Raw genomic sequence first — 19,136 nt, 5'->3', positions numbered from 1 at the left:
CCATGAAAACATCCTCAAATTAAAAATCAAATCTTATTTTTTTTAAAAATAAAATGTAATAGACTTTAAATATGATCTTATTTTTTAAAATCTTATTCAAAATATAAGACCCACTACAAGACAAGTAAAAGATAAATTATACATTCGTACTTCTATTTAAAGATTTAAACCGTTCATTTGTCCCATATTTTGTGTAAAAAAAAAAAACACTTAACAAGTGTTAAAATGAAGTAAGAATGCACCTTTTACTACAAATATATTTTGAATAGAGATTAAGAATAATGTCATTATAACGATGTTTACTTATAATCATTGTTCATTAGATTTTAAGAAAGCAAAAATATCTACTTACCCGCCGCAATTAGATATTTTTATGATGGAAGACAATTATTTTTCTGAGTTAATTATTACAACATTTTTTAATCTACTTACATTTTAATATTATTTTTAAAAATAATAATAATAAAAATTGTATTAAAATAAGAATAAAAAAAAACAATTACTCTTAGTGCTCTTTGAGCTTTACTCCGTCGTCCAAATGCAAGTACATGTAGTAATGCAGGAAGACTATGATAAATAAGCAAAAGTAACCACAAATCCCAGCTATATGACCGAAGTAGAGTTGAGACCATTTTGCTTACATACATATGGAAACACATGTTCGGTTCAAACAGGTGCCGACTGGTTAATATTTAAAATAACACTGAAACCACCGCCCTGTCAAACTTCAGACAGATTAAAACAAATGCAGTGACAATGATTGCATGTTTTGTAATTCTAGTATTTTGCAAAAGACGGTAAGAACAAGCATGGGCTTTTCCTTGAGGAATTGGGCCGCCAGCAGCAGGCCAGAGCTGCACATCTATTTGGACTATTTTTTGGGCCCATCAAGCATTGTTATTATAAAGAAAAGGCATATTAGTAACTAGAGTTAATCGCGATTTGAGAAGTACTTTAATTAATTAATACCATGTTAACCCAGTTGTATGTTTGACTTGCAATATTAATATTGAAAAAAAACCGTGATCTAATTGTTTAAAAGTTTATATTTAATTCACTACTAATATATCCAAAATCATTTAAAATTAATTAAAATATTATATATTATATATACTTTTATTGCATCAAATATAAAATTAATGTGTAATAAATATTATCCAACTCTTATTTATTAGTTCAAGTAGGAGTATTTGGAATAAAGAATTTGCGTAATTGGAGGGTGCAATAAGGATGTAATAAGTCATGATGATTAATAGCAACAGATCTAAAAGGAGACTCCCGCAATGCCATCACTTCACTTCCTTTTCCATTGTTAGTCCAAATCCTTCAAAACCTCTCTAAACTCTAAACCCATCTTTTCTTTCTCTGCAATTCTTTTTTTTTTTTTGACTGCTTTTGGGGTAGATCTCTTCTCTTTCCTTAACCCAATTTTTTCATGACCCTTTTCACATCCTCATAGATCTCTCGCTTTTCTATCAACTTTTGGGTACTTCCCACAGATGGGAAAAGTTTCAGCCATTGTGTACATCACCGTGGCGCTTCTAATCCTCTTCCTAATCTCTTATTCCCCGAATAAACACTCCAGCCACAACCGCCATCGCCGCCTCAAGCTCCGAACTTCCTACAACTTCGGCAAACCCACCCGCCACGAGCCAGTGGCTTTTGACCCACTCGTGGCGGACATCGAGCGCCGTCGTGAAGACCGCCAATGGGAGAAACAGCACTTCGAGCATTCCCATCCTGAGTTTACGCATGACCCCGCACCGGCTGAAGAGTCGCAGCCCGAGTGGGAGGATTTTATGAACGCTGAGGATTACTTGAATGATGAGGAAAAGTTCAATGTTACCGATAGGTTGGTGGTATTGCATTTATTTTTAAATTCATGTTACTTTTTTGGTTAAGGTTGAAATTTTGGAGCTTTAATTAGTGTTTTAGCTGCCAAATTTATTTAGTTATAAATGCGTGCTTCATCTAGTAATATGCTTAAACAATTACTACTGTTTTAAGCTGCCTTTACTTGTTGACATTGATGCTTCTTATATCTGTGTCACTTGCATCTAGGTGTGAATTTGTAGAATAGATCTATTTATAATCATTGTTCATGATTAGTTCTAGTTTATTTGCTGACGGATATATTATTGGTAAAGTTTTGTAGTTGTTGATGTGGTTTACAGGAAATTATGCTAGGTGTGTTATGTGAGCATGCTCAATTGTTTTATATTTGCCATGTACAAGGGGTACCTTGTTATTACTTTGGTTGGTAACACATGCGTGCTGGTTTTTTTTGTCAGTTTATAAACTGATTCTATTTGTGTATATGATCTTTGCATCATGATGCGGCTTATGTAAACCTAGCACCTGTATCTATATACTTGTCGATGCATTTTGACAGTCACATTTCGATAGATGTTGATTGAGTGGAGGTTTAATGGATTGAACAGGTTGGTGTTGCTGTTTCCCAAGATTGATGTGGACCCAGCAGACGGTTTTGTGACTGAGAACGAATTGACTGAGTGGAACCTGCAGCAGGCTGCAAGGGAAGTCTTGCACAGGACTCAGAGGGAGATGGAGATTCATGATAAAAACCATGATGGGTTAATTTCATATAAAGAGTATGAGCCTCCCAGCTGGGTGAAGAATGGTCAGTGATCTTTACCATAATAAAACTAATTTTTAATTCATCTATGAAACTATCCTTGTTGCTTTTGTGTATATTTTGTTGTGTGATTTGGCATTCTTGTTGTTATTGTAGCTAAATTATCATTTCGCTTGAGGTTTGTAATGGGTGTTTTTAATACACATTTTGTGAATTACAGAAACTAGCTGCTTCATATTGTTTAACAGTTTATCGTTCTATTCCCTTTTGTGAATCGACAAAAGTGTCCTTAAAAGTGGTTTTCAAATTTTTCGAGAGATGTAGCGACATTAAGCCAAAACATGGAAAACATCCATGATCTGTTCTCTCCTTTCATGAGTGACGGGTCAGTAGTTATCGTATTCTTAGTGATAGAGGCATAGAGTAAACCTTTATAGCAATTTTACTCTCTTTAGGATCTCATATTGCTTTCAATCATGACCACTATGACCCTATAGTATGACACTTAGATTTGGTAATTGATTTCTGTTTAATTTTCCAGATAATAATCTAAGAGATGGTAACTGAATTTTTTTTTCCCTATTCTAGATAACACTTCTTTTGGCTATGATATGGGCTGGTGGAAAGAGGAACATTTTAATGCATCAGATGCAGATGGGGATGGTTTATTGAATATAACTGAGTTCAATGAGTAAGCACCAAATTCTACAATGAGTTTCAATTGATTCATCCCCAGTCAAAGGGGTTGTTTTCATTCACTGCTATTGCTCGCCCTTAATTTTTCTGTCACTGTTTGTCTAGCTTTCTGCACCCAGCGGACAGCAAAAACTCAAAGCTGCTTAAATGGTTGTGCAAGGAGGAAGTCAGGTAACCTGAGTTTTAATGATCTTTTTCTTTGTCTTTTCGCCCATGAAAATTGTATTTATATCTGTCCTAATAAATGTTAACAAAATCATGCTTAAGCTATATATCTTGAGTGCAAGAGCCAGTTCCACATTTTTGGCCATGTTATCCATTTGCAGTTGATCTGCTTTTTCTACGATCGCCTTAAATTGCTAGTTATTTTGCATCTTCTTTTTCCTCTTTAGGGAAAGAGATACGGACAAAGATGGGAAGGTTAACTTTAATGAATTTTTCCATGGGCTATTTGACTTGGTAAGAAACTATGATGAAGAAGGTCATAACTCTTCCCATCCATCTGATGACTCAATGGAGGCGCCAGCTAAACGGTTGTTTAGCCAGCTTGACAAAGATGGTGATAGGTATTTTTATGAACTTTTTGATGTTTATTATCATGGTTGAATTGAGAATTCGTTTTTTGCATGGTTAAGTAAATTTATGGTGCTTCCTGTTTTCAGATTCTTGTCGGATGAAGAGCTACTACCAATAATTGGGAAACTTCACCCATCAGAACGGTACTATGCAAAACAACAAGCGGATTACATCATATCACAGGTAAACTGATATGAGTATTGATAATTAGTAACGATCATTGATCCTGTTTCCTTACCCTTTCAAGGACAGCCTAAGTGAACTTTGCCTAAACTGAAAAGATTAAATGCTTTATGCTCAACATAAGGCTATGTTTTAAAACAGAACGAAGTAATACCTGCTGGAAAGGGATAGTTTCTAGAAACAGTAATGCATTCATACATTCTTAGAATTTATGCATTTTGAAAAGTAGCATTCATTATGAGATGGAGTGAGTCTTAATACTAAGACCATTATTGTCGTTATTATTTTAACAGTTAAATAATACCAATATACCATAGCTAAGGAAACCTAATACCAACGGTGCAAGAATTTTTACTATTATCTTTTTGGCATTATGCCAATTCCCTTGCTATGGTTGTATTATAATTCACTCTGCATGAATCGAATTATTATGACTTCCCTCATCGAAAATGTTTTAAGGCAACCTATACAATAAGTACTGCCTCTTTCTCATCCATGCCCCATTTTCCAAGTCTTAGAAACATTATATTACATCATGCTAATGTTTGCATGTATGTTGAAGGGGATAACTGGATTACTACCATTATTGACTTATTATTCTTTTTCTCCTTCTCATTTTTTATGGTTGTATTCTGTACATATTATGGTCTTTTTATTGGATTAATGGTCTTGCATAAGGAAATGATTTCCTCGCAAGTCATAGTTGCTGCAACCCTTTTGAAAAAAGAAATGAATAAAGTCCAAGGTTTGAATGCCCTCTCCCCCTTGGACTTCCTTATATGTACCAAAAGAAAAAAAGAATCTCCATTATGAACATTTTGTTAATATAATTGCAGGCAGATTCAGATAAAGATGGTCACTTATCCTTAGTCGAGATGATTGACAGCCCATATGTATTTTATAGTGCCATCTTCAATGATGATGAAGATGAAGATGACTATGAATACCACGATGAGTTCCGCTAAATGCTAATTTTATGATAGGTAAGAGGAACCATCTGCAATCTGTTTGCATCTATGTAATATTATCTGTCTTTGCATGATGGATCTCTTTTTACCACAATTTTTGCAGGACATGAAGGCAGCAATAGGATTCAAATTCTTTTCTAGCAAGAATTGTATGCTTTATAGAGTTATTTATGAAAATCTTGTTGCATTTCGACCAAGGTTATGCTATCAGTGTTGCTATCCATGGTGAGTTCATGTTCTCTTCTCTATTGTTTGATTCCCCTTATTTTTGTGGGGTTTTATTCTATCAATCAGCTGATTCAGATTGTTATTGTTTATTGCAGATTATGGACCTTAGCCTGTTGTGGAGGCCTTTTCACAATTAGTTGGTCATTGGAATTTCATCTTTCTGACATACATTTATTAGAGCACACTTGATGACACTTGATGTTTTTTCCTTTTTTTTTTTCTAAAGTTTTCAAGCCTTTCAAAAATTTGACTATCATATAGTGGACATTTGTGTACTACATAGAACATTAAGCATAATTTACTGGTTATGAGGTGAAGTTATTTGAATTAATGGACATCTAATATTTAACTTAACGGGGGTTGTATTTTAATTTTAACAGATACATCCATGGGAGTAATCTGTTAATTATCATAAATTAAGATCATGATTGGCTAAGATGCCTTTTGCAGTTTCTTGAATCTTTTGTTTGGGGTTATAATATGTATGGCGCCGGTTTATGGACTAGCTTTTCTTGAAATTATTTCCAATTTAGGTCCATATGCCCAATCCACAACAAGGTTAGTGTAAGTAAGGTGCCTGCCTCAATTTCGTGGTGTAACGAAGGCGTTCCTTGCCTTTTGTTTTCAGAACTTTCAAAGGACAAAATTAGTAACATGTCAGTCATAGTCAAATGTAAGATGACCAACGAAGGTGAAGAATACCCAAGCAGACCTGGATGTGCTCAGCAGCATACATGCAGAATACCACGTATGCCATTTCTTTCTAAAATTGAACGTCCTGAGCTTGAAATAGTAAAAAAAAAAGAAAAAAAAAATTACATACGATTTTATTTCTTTAATCACCAACTCTGTTATTTTATAATTTATTCTTCTGGTTGTCAACATTCGACATTACAACAGCAAATTCAACTTTCTGGACACAAAATAATCAAAGAGAAGAGCCCCATCCACCACCACCAGGTGTTAAAATCTCAAGTATCTCACCGGCCTGCACCTCCACTGTGTTCTTACCCCCAAGGTAGATTCTTCGTTCATCTTTGGTTATAAGGTAGTTGGCCCCTCGGGCCCCATTTGCACCCCCTTTCAACCCTCTAGGCGCATGTACACGCCTCTCTGATAGAATGCTAACCACTACTGCGCGCCTAAACTCTATTTCCCTCACAAGTCCATCACCCCCTTTGTGAATTCCTGCTCCTCCACTATTCTCTCTTAGTCCAAACCTGTGCAATAATACTGGATATCTCTGCTCGAAAATTTCTGGATCTGTCATTCGAGTGTTGGTCATGTGGCACTGGACGCCACTTGTCCCATCCCAGCTCGGACCAGCCCCACTCCCTCCCCCGATTGTTTCGTAATAACCAAAAGTATTGTCCCCAAAGGTCAGATTATTCATACATCCCTGAGAACAAGCACAGGCCTGAAATGCAGTCAACACTACATCAGTTATTCTCTGAGAAGTGAGAACGTTGCCTCCCACTACAGCAGCTTTATCACTTGGAGAGAGGAATGAGCCTTCTGGTACATGGATTTTAACTGGAGCCAGACAACCTTGATTAAGAGGAATGTCAACATCCACCAGACAACGGAGGCAGTATATGACTGCTGCAGCAGTGACTGCCTCTGGAGCATTCCAGTTACCATAAACCTCAGGGCTAGTTCCACTAAAATCAAAACGTGCTTCCCCTTTGTTAGAATCAATTGTGAGTTTTAAATGGATGACAGACCCGTCATCCATGCAATCCTCTTCTTCTATCATAAGGAAGTTTCTCTCGCCCAATGTAGTTGACTCTGATGAAATTCTTGCAGCAACTGACTTGAGCATTTCTCTCACTGCTTCTTCTGCATTAAGCTGCACATACGTCATGTAAGCCTGAACAGTTTCTAAACCATACTGCTCAATAAGTTCTTTGATTAGAGTGATTCCCCTCTGATTAGCAGCTACTTGTGCTCTAAGATCTGATAGGTTATCTTGAAGTTGCCGTGTTCCTGGGATTTTTTGAGTAGATTCATCAGCACCTGGAAACTCAAGAAGCTTGACTATTCCTTCTTCTTGGAAAATCCCCTTTTCCACAAGTTTAAATGCTTTTATTGCAGCCCCTTCTTCCCATATACACTTGGAAAAAGGAGGCATGCTTCCAGGTGTAACACCCCCGATCTCTGCATGATGTCCTCTACTTGCCACAAAAAACACTAGTTTCCCATTATCAAAAACAGGTGTTATCACAGTTATATCAGGAAGGTGGCTACCTCCAGCGCAAGGATGATTGGTGACAAGAACATCTCCTTCGTTCAAATTGCCACCCCAGTATTCAAGCTGCCAACGAACTGTACTGGACATAGCGCCCAGATGCACAGGAACATGTGGAGCATTAGCAACTAGTCCCCCATCTGGACCAAATAGAGCACAAGAGAAGTCTAGCCTTTCCTTGATATTTGTTGAGATAGAAGTCCGCTGCAGGGTTCGTCCCATCTGTTCAGCAATTCCCATAAATCTGTGATTGAAGATTGAAAGTTGCACAACATCTGCAACCTTCTCAGCAACTTTCACAGTGTTTAGAATAGACTCAATTTCAATTTTAATGTTTCCATATTTGGTTATAATAGCATTACATTTTGGTTCTACGATCACTGTACTACTCCCATTCATAATGATTGCAGGGCCAGGTATGACATGACCATATCCCAGATTATCAAGCTTGAACAGTGGTGTATCATGCCACCCATTCCCAAAAAAGACCTTGTAGCGGCCTTCAATTTTAGGGGAACCAGAAGCACGTTCTAGGGCCCGTGGTTTCAATATATTAGCAACTCCTATCCCACGAACTCTGACATCACATACAAGGATATTTCTATTATGTAGCTTAAATCCATACTCCTGCTGAAAAAGCTTCACAAATTCATCAGCATAGTCACATCCAGATCCATCTTCAGCAATATGTCCCTTTACCATGATTGCTGTATCTGTACCTTCATACCTCAAATTTAGGTATGTCTCAGTCTTTATATTTTCCCCTCTGAACCCTTGCTCTAGCAGCTTCTGCTTTACATGCTTCAACAATATAGCTTCTCGACGAGAGGCCTCCAGAACAGATTCAGGACCATAAACAGCAGCATAGGGCTCTTGTGCCTCTTCAACAACATCTGCCAATCCCATTCCATATGCACTTAAGATTCCACAAAACCGGTGAATAAGTACTGCTGTCATACCCAGTGACCTAGATATGGCACAGGCATGCTGTGGCCCAGCACCCCCAAAGCAAGCAAGTGCATGGTTCCTCGTTTCATGGCCCTTCATCTCAGTTAACTGCCGTATGGGGCGGCACATTGTCTCATTGGCAACATTCACAAACCCAAGTGCAATTTCCTCCACTGTCATGTCCTTTGCAGATGAATCTTGGCTCTTCCTGTAAGAATTTATTTTCTCTGCAAGCTTCTTGAATTCTTCCTTGGTTGCTTGGACATCTAAAGGCTGATCTTCATTTGGGCCGAAGATGGCTGGGAAATAATCAGGAATAACATACCCAAGAACCAGGTTTGCATCGGTGACTGCCAATTCTCCACCTTTGCGGTAGCACACAGGACCAGGATGAGCTCCTACTGACTCTGGTCCAACCCGGAAAGCCCCAAATTGGAACTTTAACTTTGATCCTCCACCAGCAGCAACAGTGTTTATGTCAAGCTGAGGTGCTTGTATTATTGCACCAGCAATTTTAGTTTCTAGGACTTGTTCATAACTTCCAGCATAACGGCTCACATCTGTTGATGTACCACCCATGTCAAATCCAATCAAAGGCTTCTCTGTTTCAAGACCAAAAAGAGTCTGTGAGTAGCCAACAACCCCCCCAGCAGGGCCAGACAAAACAGCCTTGTGCCCTGAAAATCTACTTTCTGGTGCAAGCCCTCCATCTGACTGCATAAATAAAACATTCACTTTCCCAAGGCCTTCATCAAATCTAGATATAAACCCTGCTAAATACTCTTTCACAACCGGGGTCAGATAAGCATCCACACTGGCTGTTAAACCCCGAGGAACAGCACGAACCATGGGAGTCAAAGCCGAAGACAAAGAAACATGTCTAAAACCCAAGTTCATAGCCAACTTCTCCACGGCCATTTCATGATATGGGTATGTGTAGGAATGCATAAGCACAACAGCCAAACAACTAATGCCTTTCTCCAACAATCCCTTCAATAAAGGCTTCAAAGCTTCTTCATCTAGACACTTGACAACCCTGACAAGCTCACCAGAAACCCCTTTAAGAAACGACTTTGAATTGTCCTTATTCCCTTTGTCCTGTTCAAGAACTAGCTCAATCCTCTCATCAACTTCAACAACTTCCTCGTAAAGATTGGATGATTTAGTTGCAGTAAGGTCAAAGATATTGGGACGAGACTGGTCACCAATCTGTAACAAATCCTTGAAACCTCGAGTAACACACAAAGCAATCCTCTCCCCTTTTCTTTCCAAAAGGGCATTGGTTGCCACAGTTGTTCCCATCCTTATCCACTCAATTTTATCAGTTGGAATTTTGGCAGTTCGGGGGATTTTCTCTCCTGTATATTCTTCAAGAATTCTCCTGATTCCTTCAATTGGAGCATCGTCATAATTCGATGGGTCAACGGATAAAAGTTTGAGAACCCGACCATCGGGGTGACCAGGAATCTCCGCATAAACATCGGTGAAAGTGCCCCCTCTGTCAATACAAAACCTCAGCTTCTCTTCACTGACACTCCCCATTACCACTCAAAAGCCCCACCAGGAAAAAAAAAAATCTGAACCCAAAGACCCAAGATTCACAAACCTTACCAAGAAAAAGAAGAAGAGAAATATAACGATTTGAAAATATGAATAAAACAACTAACAAAAGTAGAGTAAACGAGAAATTGGGTGTAGGAGGAAGGTTGAGAGGGTTACCCGGTGGGATTGACAAATGCAGATTTCAAGCGTCGAGAGGGAACGAGGTGTTTGAGACTGATACGTCAGAGAGTATATGATGGCGATGGGAGTTGTTTTGATTAAAAATAGAAAAGGGACCCACTCACTTTCCTTCCTACAGACACAGAATAATCCTATTCCTAGGAATAGGTAGGTTTTTGTGGGAGTTGTTTGCTCTGCACTTTGCCCACTTTCCTCACCAGACGCATTAAACTTCTTAAATTACCAAAAAAATTAATATTGCTAAGTATTTACGTATTTATATTTAATATTTATGTATTGAAAGCACTTATACGAAAGATTCATAACCAATGACGTATATGGCACCAATTTTTTTAGTAAAGCGAAGCTAAAATGGTTATAGTTTTGTTTAGAATATCATCTTTTCCAAGGCAAGTCCTCAATGGCTAGTAGAGCCAGCCAGGCTGCATCCTTAGAAATAGATTACACTGACTTGTTTATTTTGATTATGAATATTAAATTCAGAAGTAATATATATATATATATATATATTCTTTTTTTTTTCATTCCAAAACTGTAACTTTGCTTCATCCTTCCCCCCTTGCCTTGCCGGGGTGATGAGCAGGAGATTCTTGCCGTGGCCGTTGCCTAGCAATGAATAAACCACCACCAGTTATGTGGCAAACCTTCGCCAGTTAATCTTTCCAAACTTGAACATTTGCATAGCTGAAACTAGTTTCCACCTCTAGTTTTTGACTAAAAACTCAACTCGCCTTGCGCCAGTTTCCAGTCATCACAACGATCAAATTGTCAGCCAGGTAAATTTCCAACAAACGAACCATGAGATAAAGAATAAAAAATTACATGTCGTGGGGCAAATTGAAAAACCAAATCCAATAAAAATTATTGAACTGCAACTATGTAGTTTTATCCAAACCACAAGTAAAGCCGTCTTATTAGAGAAAATAACCAGACTACTAATTCCAAATTGAGATGTGAAATCCCATCAGGCTCAACTTCTAGTAAGGTATCGAACTCCAAACCAGTCTCAAGTGACCTATCAACATCACATATTAACCAATTTACAATTCTCAACAACTCATCAAACACAATAAAACAGCCAAGATCAAATTTGACAGCGATGTACCTCTGATAAAAATCATGTGTGTCATCCCCTGCTTCTTTAGAGTTTAAATCGCATTCATCACAGTAAAAGTGTCATCCCTTGCGAGAAAAGGGATGAATAAAGAAACAAGTACAATCTGATGTGAATATAAGTACAGAGGAAAGCAAAACATTCATAAGACAAAAGCAAGAAACCTGAAACCAAAAAGATGGCAGTATCCATTGGTCTCATAATTTCTGCATATTTATAGTTAGGCCTTCTATTGGAAGATGAGAATACTCTTATTCAGAATAAGGGCTCATCTACTCTCAAATACAAATCACCATTTCCTCATTGCTTCATGCCTACTAAACACTTACAAAGTGTATGGTCATGTTTGTAAACAAATTTGATTCTCAACAACTGTGAAAGTTACATAGAACTCAACTGCACTATAAACAACCGTAGCATTTTAGGCATGAATGATCTGAAAAGAAAACCTATCTGCTGGCCCTTTACAACAACAAGACAATACCCAAAGGCAAAAAGAATAATGAGAACTTTGTAAAATGAAAAAAAAAAATGATTAAGTTTGATGTTTAATTATGCATGGTATCATGACATTACACAAAGATTTATGGCTATGATCAGGCACCTAATGAACAAGTCTTCTGAGACTGCGAGTATTCACTGCCTCCAATCTGAAGATAGAGTTTGTTTCTTAAAAATCAGATTAACGTTACTGGTGGGACTTCTGATAAAATGCTGCAGGGCTGCTTTAAAGAGACTCAAGACTGTCATTTCCCTAGAAGAAATCAAAACAATTTGTCAAAGAAAAACCAACAGCTGATGCATATATGTTTTTTCTTTATTCCTTTCTCTCAATTAATCAAGTACTAATTATATCTACTCTATAATTATCCAAAGCGTTTATTTTGGTTAAACTCATAGAGTTGATAAAACATCCAAATTACTTTTATCTTAGTTATTTGTTCATGAGTTAACCCTAATTCCAATTAGAGAACGCGTTTTCTATGAATTTTCTCTTTTAAATCATCACATAACAGCCTGCTTTCTTACTAATAACCACCAATTACTGAATAAATACTGACAAAATTGAAAAAGAAAAGCATAGCCAAAATTAAAATCAGAAGAAATGCAATTCAGTAACATCAAAAAAGTTTTCTGAAAAGGAAATTCAAATACGTACTACTACTTTTAGATTCCTTCTTTTTATTTTTGGGATAATCGTCGTCGTTGTCGTCGTCATTATCATCTACATCGGAATCGATGTGATCATCGTCATCGTCAGAAGGAGGAGAAGGATCAAGGCGAGCAGCATCCATGGCCCACCGAATCACGTTCTCAACTTCATCCTCCTCATCTTCACCGTCGGATTTGTCGAGACCGATACTAACTTCCTTAGTAGTAGCAGCAGGAGCAGGATCAGAAGAAAAAGAAGAAGACAAGGAAGCCTTGAGAGCAGCGAATCTAGCGGAGAGATCATCACCCAACACACCCCTCAATTCCTCGTCAACATTACCCACAACAACAACCTTCGATTTTTGCTCCTTTTTTTCCTCTTCCTTTTGCTGTTGTTGTTGTTTTAATGGTGCTGGTGATTGTTTTTGTAGTTGCGATTTTGATTGAGAAGTGGAAGGTCGGGATCGGAGGGCCTGGAATCGACGGTGGAGATTGGGGTCGAGATAATCGGGGGCCACGCGAGACATGTGGCTGTCGACTGAGAGTTTTAAGAGCATCTCGTCCTGCGCTGCCTGCAACAGCTGCTCCACCTCATCGCTTTCCGCCGTTGCCGAGCTCTTCTTTCTGTTGCTCATTCTTCTTTTTTCCTTTCCGTATCTCTTTCCGCGTTGGCGTCCTTTTAAAACTCACTCCATTCACGTTTCACATTTGCATCAGTGTCACAATTGTAATTATATCTCTTATGCTCGTCGTTAATGGTCATACTCACATTCTTTGCAAAATTGCAAGGTGAAAACTTTTTTACAATAATGTGGCCTACATAATTTCATACGGTAAAAGAGAGAATCCCCAAAAGCGCAAAGTAAATTTGATATGGTTTCTCTCGGCAAGCGTGGTGCCATGGAGCTGTTTGGTAAAGCCAATCCATTTTTTTTTTTTTAAGAATAGAGTAATAAACATCTCAAATTGCATTAATTTGACAAATGCTACAGCTCTCAACTGAAAACGGGTAACGTTAAACCGAACAAATTGATACCAACGACTGTTAAAATTGCTACATCAGCTGTTCAAGTACACATTCAATTCTTTAATCTTCAACCAGATGCTAAAAGGTGACAATTGGAAACTTTTTCAACTGCTTTTATTTGGTAATTGAATCACCCTACAGTCAATCCAAATCCAAATTTGTAGTCTTTCTTCCTATGATCTATCTGCAATATGTAAATCCACAAAAAATGTTAAGGAACAGGACTCTGAGGGCTTTGATCAATCAAGGGAAAGATATAAAAATGTTAAACATAAAACGATTAATGGTATCACACTCACAAGCAATAACAAAACAACTAAACAAATCTCTCTAAGTGTATAAACCGCAGATTTCTTTCTTAGAAAAGTTATCTTACCTCAGCAGAGAGAACAAAATTTAGGCCCATATTTAACCGCTCTTCCAGATAAGCAGCTGTGCATCCATTTGAATCAATCTTCCCCCTCAAGCGACACTGAAAACATGACAAATTGATTGACCAGAATGATGGTTCAGTTAGATTTTTTTATTAGTTAGTAGAACAATTTTGTCAGAATACAACCTATAGACAAATCTACCCACTGATGTCAACAAACTTCATAACAAAAAAACTTCCTCAAAGATAGCTTTGCTTCTTTGGATGTCTTACCAATCACCTCATTGTGGTTGGTCATGTTTCCCAGCACTGCCCTAGGTCTACTCCTTCATTTAACTCCGTCAAAATTAAGAATAACTGCATGTAAGAGGTCTATTGTATTTACACCCCCCAAAATTCTCAAAGGAGCGAGGAAACAAAAGACAGCTTTATAAAGTTCTTTTTAGATGATACTGAGATGGTAACATGGATGCATAAAAACAATATAAATGTTAAATTCTAATGTGTATAGACATGCAAAAAATCAATGTGCATTAATATTGATAATCTAGCAGCCCAAAGCTTACCTGTCTAAGGATGTAGTCATAGCCGACACTTGATGTTACCTCTCTTGACATGTAGTTATACATGAGATCTGATGCGAGAGAAACCTTGACAGAAATAAAATTGTGTAAGAATGACTAGGAAAAAGAATCGCAACATTATTTGGAGGAAAGAGTTCTTACCTTCTCAGATACCTTCTGAACATAGCTCAAAGCAACCATTCCAGTACTTGCAACTTGGCCTGTGGCAACCTGGAGGCAGAGAGTGTTTAGGTTGGTTATTTGTGCCTGAAGCAAACAGAGAATAATTCTACCAATAACATTTCAATTCCATGCCAACAACAAATTCCTCTTGGAAAAGCTAAGTAAAAAATATGGTGTGGGAGAAGTGAATTAACTATTGTATGGATTAAAACTCAGCTTTAGAATAAGCATTTTCGATCAACTACCCAGGGACCAGACGAACATTATTTCTGAAGATCTAGAAACTTCATGAACAGAAGTTTAAAGACCTGAACGAAGATCTTTTCATGGGCCTATAACACATGCAAACAGGCACACACAATCATCAAAACTTGACCTAGAACTATAGCACCAAACATTAACCGTTGTACAAACTAGTTTTGTATGCACATTCAGTTTTACCTTCAGAAAGACAGCATTACACCATGTCCTTGATTCCAATGACTTGGTCCATTACTTCCATATTTTGGAAAAGTCTTAAGTCATTGAAAAGAAAAGACATACTGATTCTCACAACTTGGCAACTCTATTCAGCATTTTGGTTAGGGAAATCTATTTGACACCCCTACCTTTGTAACAGGCCTAGACACATATTTAGAAAGTAATAAACAAAACCCACTAACTATTGCACAAATAAATATTGACAAGCTAGTAATAAAGGACGAAACCAGGACACATTACCATCTTATCTGTCTCATATCGGGCAGCATAACCAATGCCTGACTTTCGGTGCTGACCAGCCCAAAATACTTCACCACCCAAGGATAAATGTGGTGTCACACTCTGCACATATGTGGCATAATTAACAACAAACACAATCATAATTACAGAAGTAGTGGATTCAGCAGAAGATTGATCATGACAGTAATTACAAGAAATAACCCAAATAACCCAAATACTACATACTTCAGAAGCAGAACCATCCAAAATAGAAAGAGATGACAAGGGCTATTATAAATCATTTAATTCACAAATAAACAGCAATGACAAGAGCCATGATCAGTTATCAATTGTTGGAAGAACATGAAACTACTCATAGAACTTTCAGACAGATAAAACAAAGAGCAATAAAATAATAATGCATGCCAATCAAGGTCAATGAGATGCTATCAGTGCCTCCTTAAAACAGCAAACAAAATGCAAATGCAGAAGGCCTTTGGCAAAGGAAGTCTAGGTTGCTTCTATCATTAATTAATATATCTTATACTATTTTTTTTCTATTTAAGAAAAAGGAAGATAAGGAATAGCATCTACACAAACAACATATTGACATAAATGTGGAAGCTTGCATCTCATGTTGTATATTCTTCAAGAAAAAGCATTTGTATAGTGATTGTGATGTGATGACTGATCCTGCAGCATGATTAGCAGGATAACACGGTCACAAACACACATAAATGGAAATAATAGGAAAACTTCTAGCATATTACTATTATTATTGTCACTTGACAACACAATAGTAAGTAATCCTTTTGGGAAGGCATCATCTGTGGTTAGTTTAACTAGCAGATACAATTCTATCTTCATGTCAATTTTTAACAAGCACGCATCTTAGGATTTGCAAATGCATAGAGAAACCACAAAGTCCACATGATTTTGCATCGAAGTATTGTACAAGTCATTTTTCGTTAGGCACAGATCATACAATAACTTGTCCATTATGCTGAGTTCTGCACCTCTCAGATTAACTCGGCAGATGTTATGTGGTTTCATACAATTTACCTGGATATAACTAGCTCCAAATAAGGCACCATTTCCCATTTGAAACTGAGACCTGTAGTCTTTACCCTGTACAAGGAAAGAAAAATGTCAAAAGGCAAAATGCAAGCTCATAGTTCATGGCAGCAAGCCACCGAACAAATTTGTTTACAAGCACAAAAATAGCTCCCCAGATGATGAATTAACTCAAAAGAAAATATCAGAATATCAAGTATCACACTCACAACGATACAAACAAAAATACATACACAAACCAAAGCCAACTAGCCAAAAACTAATATAGTTTAAAAGTGACAGACCTTGTAATCAAAGTTGACCATGCCGTGTGACATATGAGGCTCATTTGTAAGCTGGAACAGGAAACAACAAATTTATCAACTAGCTTACACGTGAAAAACCATATATTCTGCCTGAAAACGGGAAAGCAAAAGATTAAAGAACAAATGAGAACATGATCTACCTGGGCATTAGCCTTCAAGGCAAGATTGTCAGTCAAATCCCATTTCACTCTTGCATTGAGCCTACCATCAGTCAGTACCCTCCCAATAAGCATCAACTGCATAAAACCCATAATTGATCCCACTTATAGATTGACTTGCTAACACAAAACAATTTAGGAGGACAAGAAGATAATACTGGAAGAGAATGAAAGCAGCCGCCTACATTTGGGTCAATGAAGTTGGCACCAAATTCATAATGAGCAGTAGGAATTTTAATGGTTTCAGCAGATTGAGAAGGAATTTCTGTTGGGCCCATAAACACACTGAGATGATAGGGAATGCATAATACCATTATTAATTAATACAGAAAAGACATAAGAAAATATAAAAAAATTATTAAAAAATGAAGCAATAAGATCAAATAGTCAAAGAAGCTGAAGCTACCTGTGGCTTAGTGAGAATTTCTGATTTAGTCCCTTGGTGAAATCAAATCGCAATCCTTCAAAAGTTTCTGGCTTCAGAGACACTGCCAGACATATTCAAGCAATAAACATTAATGTTTCATTAAAAAGAACAGATTCTAACCACTATTTTACATCATTCTTTTGTCTACAAAATAACCCTGCTAAAAATTCATCATTACACCCTAGAATTCAAAGCTTGTAGAGATAGCTACATGATTAGACAACAAAATTAGGAAAACAGAAGAAACAAAATTAAGTGGATATTCTTCAATATTTGACTCGCACGTGGAATTTGCATAAGATGCTAAAGAAAACAGCTGCCACCTAGATATATATAGCAAACATGAAATTAAACATACATCTCAAAGCACTCAAGACAAACATTCACAGAAAAAACTTAATTGTATCTCAAGAACCTAACTACATCTTCAATAACAATTCTAGTAGTGTATCACTCTCACATATTTTACTTCCCCTAGTAAACCTCATTTTTTCCCTTATTGCCAAACATTACAATTCATTTACGCCCCAGCTTCACACACTACTATAAATGTCACCTTGGAAGTTGGGTATATTACAAGTAATGGTAATTAGTAATATACTTGTTCAATATGAAACCCAGAAAACCTGATTTCCCCAATTTTAAGAAGCAACTGCTCTATAAAAAATTTCCACTTAAAATAAATAAAAAAAGCAAAACCCTTCGCTGTTATTAGAAACAGAGATACTTACGCTTTTACTTTTGTAACTCATGAAAATTTATGTATTTAAAAAAAAACCATCATTTTCACTAATCAGAGCAGACTAGGGTTTTAAGAAAGGGGCTTAATAACAAAACCAAAAGCCAAATCTTCAGCCCCTCCATTCCACTAACTTCAGCATCTCAACCCAAAATGCCAAGCCATAAGATTCTACATAAGCCAATACAGATCAAAAAATGATCAAACAAGGTAAAAGAAAACCTGAACCGTAATCTCAAGACTAGTAACCAATCAACAGATAAAAGAATAAAAACAAAACCCATTTGTAATCAAGAGATAAGGGAAGACTAACTGAGAGCTTCGCGGTGGATCTCTTCGTAAGGAATAGGGCATGGGAGATTCATGTAATCAGTTTTCTCCTCATGTTTGGTATGCGCCGTTTTGGATGCGTCGGCTGGAATCGTCGTAATACCGGGAGGTACAAGCCCCGCCATTTCTCTCTGCTATTCTTTTGATGAATTTGATGCGAAACCAAGCAGCCGCGAGCGCGAGTGTGAAGAGGGAAGGGCAAAAGGAGAGTAGTCGCAGCAGTCGGGCGGGGCTTATTATGGGTTTTAGCCAGGGTTTTATGTGCTCCTTCCCTAGCGAGGGGTCCACCTCTATTTTCCATTTTCTTTTCCTTTTTAAAGTAAATAAATTTTGTAAGCGTGTAGTATTTTCTTTCTTCTTTTAAAAATAAAACAATTTATTTGTTTTATGGATGGTAAATAGGGTTTAATAAAATTAATTAACCATAGATAAATAATGCGATGGACGGTGGAGATGCAAGTAGACTATCAAACAATTAATAATGAAAATTTGACAATTCGTAGATTTGACCGCTGAAAATTAAAGCAAGCACGGGATGACATAACCTACCAAAGATGGAGAAAGATGGTGTTTTATTTGAGAAATTTTCAAAATGCCGAGAGAAAATTTAGTCATTTTTATTGACTATGTACCCGCATATCCCTCGCTTATTTGAAATCATTTGTAGACTATAGACCACCAGTATTATTATCTTGAATACGAACTGATTTATTGAACGTGTAAGATTACGTTCTATACGACACAACACAATTGCATGGTTAAAATGATTCAATTTTTAACACAATTAATTTAAAATATCTATAATT

General features: G+C 37.1%; 4 protein-coding genes across 4 annotated transcripts; 1 reads left to right on the top strand and 3 right to left on the bottom strand.

Annotated features, from left to right (window-relative positions):
- LOC18608445 (calumenin-B) lies at positions 1,214–5,601 on the top strand. Its single transcript, XM_007043152.2, has 9 exons — positions 1,214–1,852; positions 2,442–2,641; positions 3,185–3,287; positions 3,398–3,463; positions 3,685–3,858; positions 3,955–4,051; positions 4,888–5,034; positions 5,123–5,244; positions 5,343–5,601. Exons 1-7 carry the CDS (start codon positions 1,500–1,502, stop codon positions 5,014–5,016), a joined length of 1,122 nt encoding a protein of 373 aa, XP_007043214.2. The 5' UTR covers positions 1,214–1,499; the 3' UTR covers positions 5,017–5,034; positions 5,123–5,244; positions 5,343–5,601.
- Positions 6,078–10,363, bottom strand: LOC18608444 (5-oxoprolinase). Its single transcript, XM_018115732.1, has 2 exons — positions 10,163–10,363; positions 6,078–10,049 (listed from the first exon to the last, which is right to left on the bottom strand). The coding sequence occupies exon 2, from the start codon at positions 9,983–9,985 to the stop codon at positions 6,176–6,178; it is 3,810 nt and encodes a 1,269-aa protein (XP_017971221.1). The 5' UTR covers positions 9,986–10,049; positions 10,163–10,363; the 3' UTR covers positions 6,078–6,175.
- LOC18608443 (46 kDa FK506-binding nuclear protein) lies at positions 11,446–13,296 on the bottom strand. The gene is made up of 2 exons (XM_018115818.1): positions 12,460–13,296; positions 11,446–12,054 (listed from the first exon to the last, which is right to left on the bottom strand). The coding sequence occupies exons 1-2, from the start codon at positions 13,085–13,087 to the stop codon at positions 12,047–12,049; spliced, it is 636 nt and encodes a 211-aa protein (XP_017971307.1). The 5' UTR covers positions 13,088–13,296; the 3' UTR covers positions 11,446–12,046.
- Positions 13,403–18,585, bottom strand: LOC18608442 (mitochondrial import receptor subunit TOM40-1). The gene is made up of 11 exons (XM_007043148.2): positions 18,314–18,585; positions 17,241–17,322; positions 17,020–17,119; positions 16,817–16,912; positions 16,656–16,706; positions 16,360–16,425; positions 15,319–15,420; positions 14,578–14,646; positions 14,419–14,502; positions 13,856–13,951; positions 13,403–13,663 (listed from the first exon to the last, which is right to left on the bottom strand). The coding sequence occupies exons 1-11, from the start codon at positions 18,453–18,455 to the stop codon at positions 13,610–13,612; spliced, it is 942 nt and encodes a 313-aa protein (XP_007043210.1). The 5' UTR covers positions 18,456–18,585; the 3' UTR covers positions 13,403–13,609.

The sequence above is a fragment of the Theobroma cacao genome, chromosome 2 (assembly GCF_000208745.1).
Source record: "Theobroma cacao cultivar B97-61/B2 chromosome 2, Criollo_cocoa_genome_V2, whole genome shotgun sequence".
NCBI classification, from domain to species: Eukaryota; Viridiplantae; Streptophyta; class Magnoliopsida; order Malvales; family Malvaceae; genus Theobroma; species Theobroma cacao.
The sequence above is the reverse complement of the archived record's forward strand: the minus strand, read 5'-3'. Positions and strand labels throughout refer to the sequence as shown.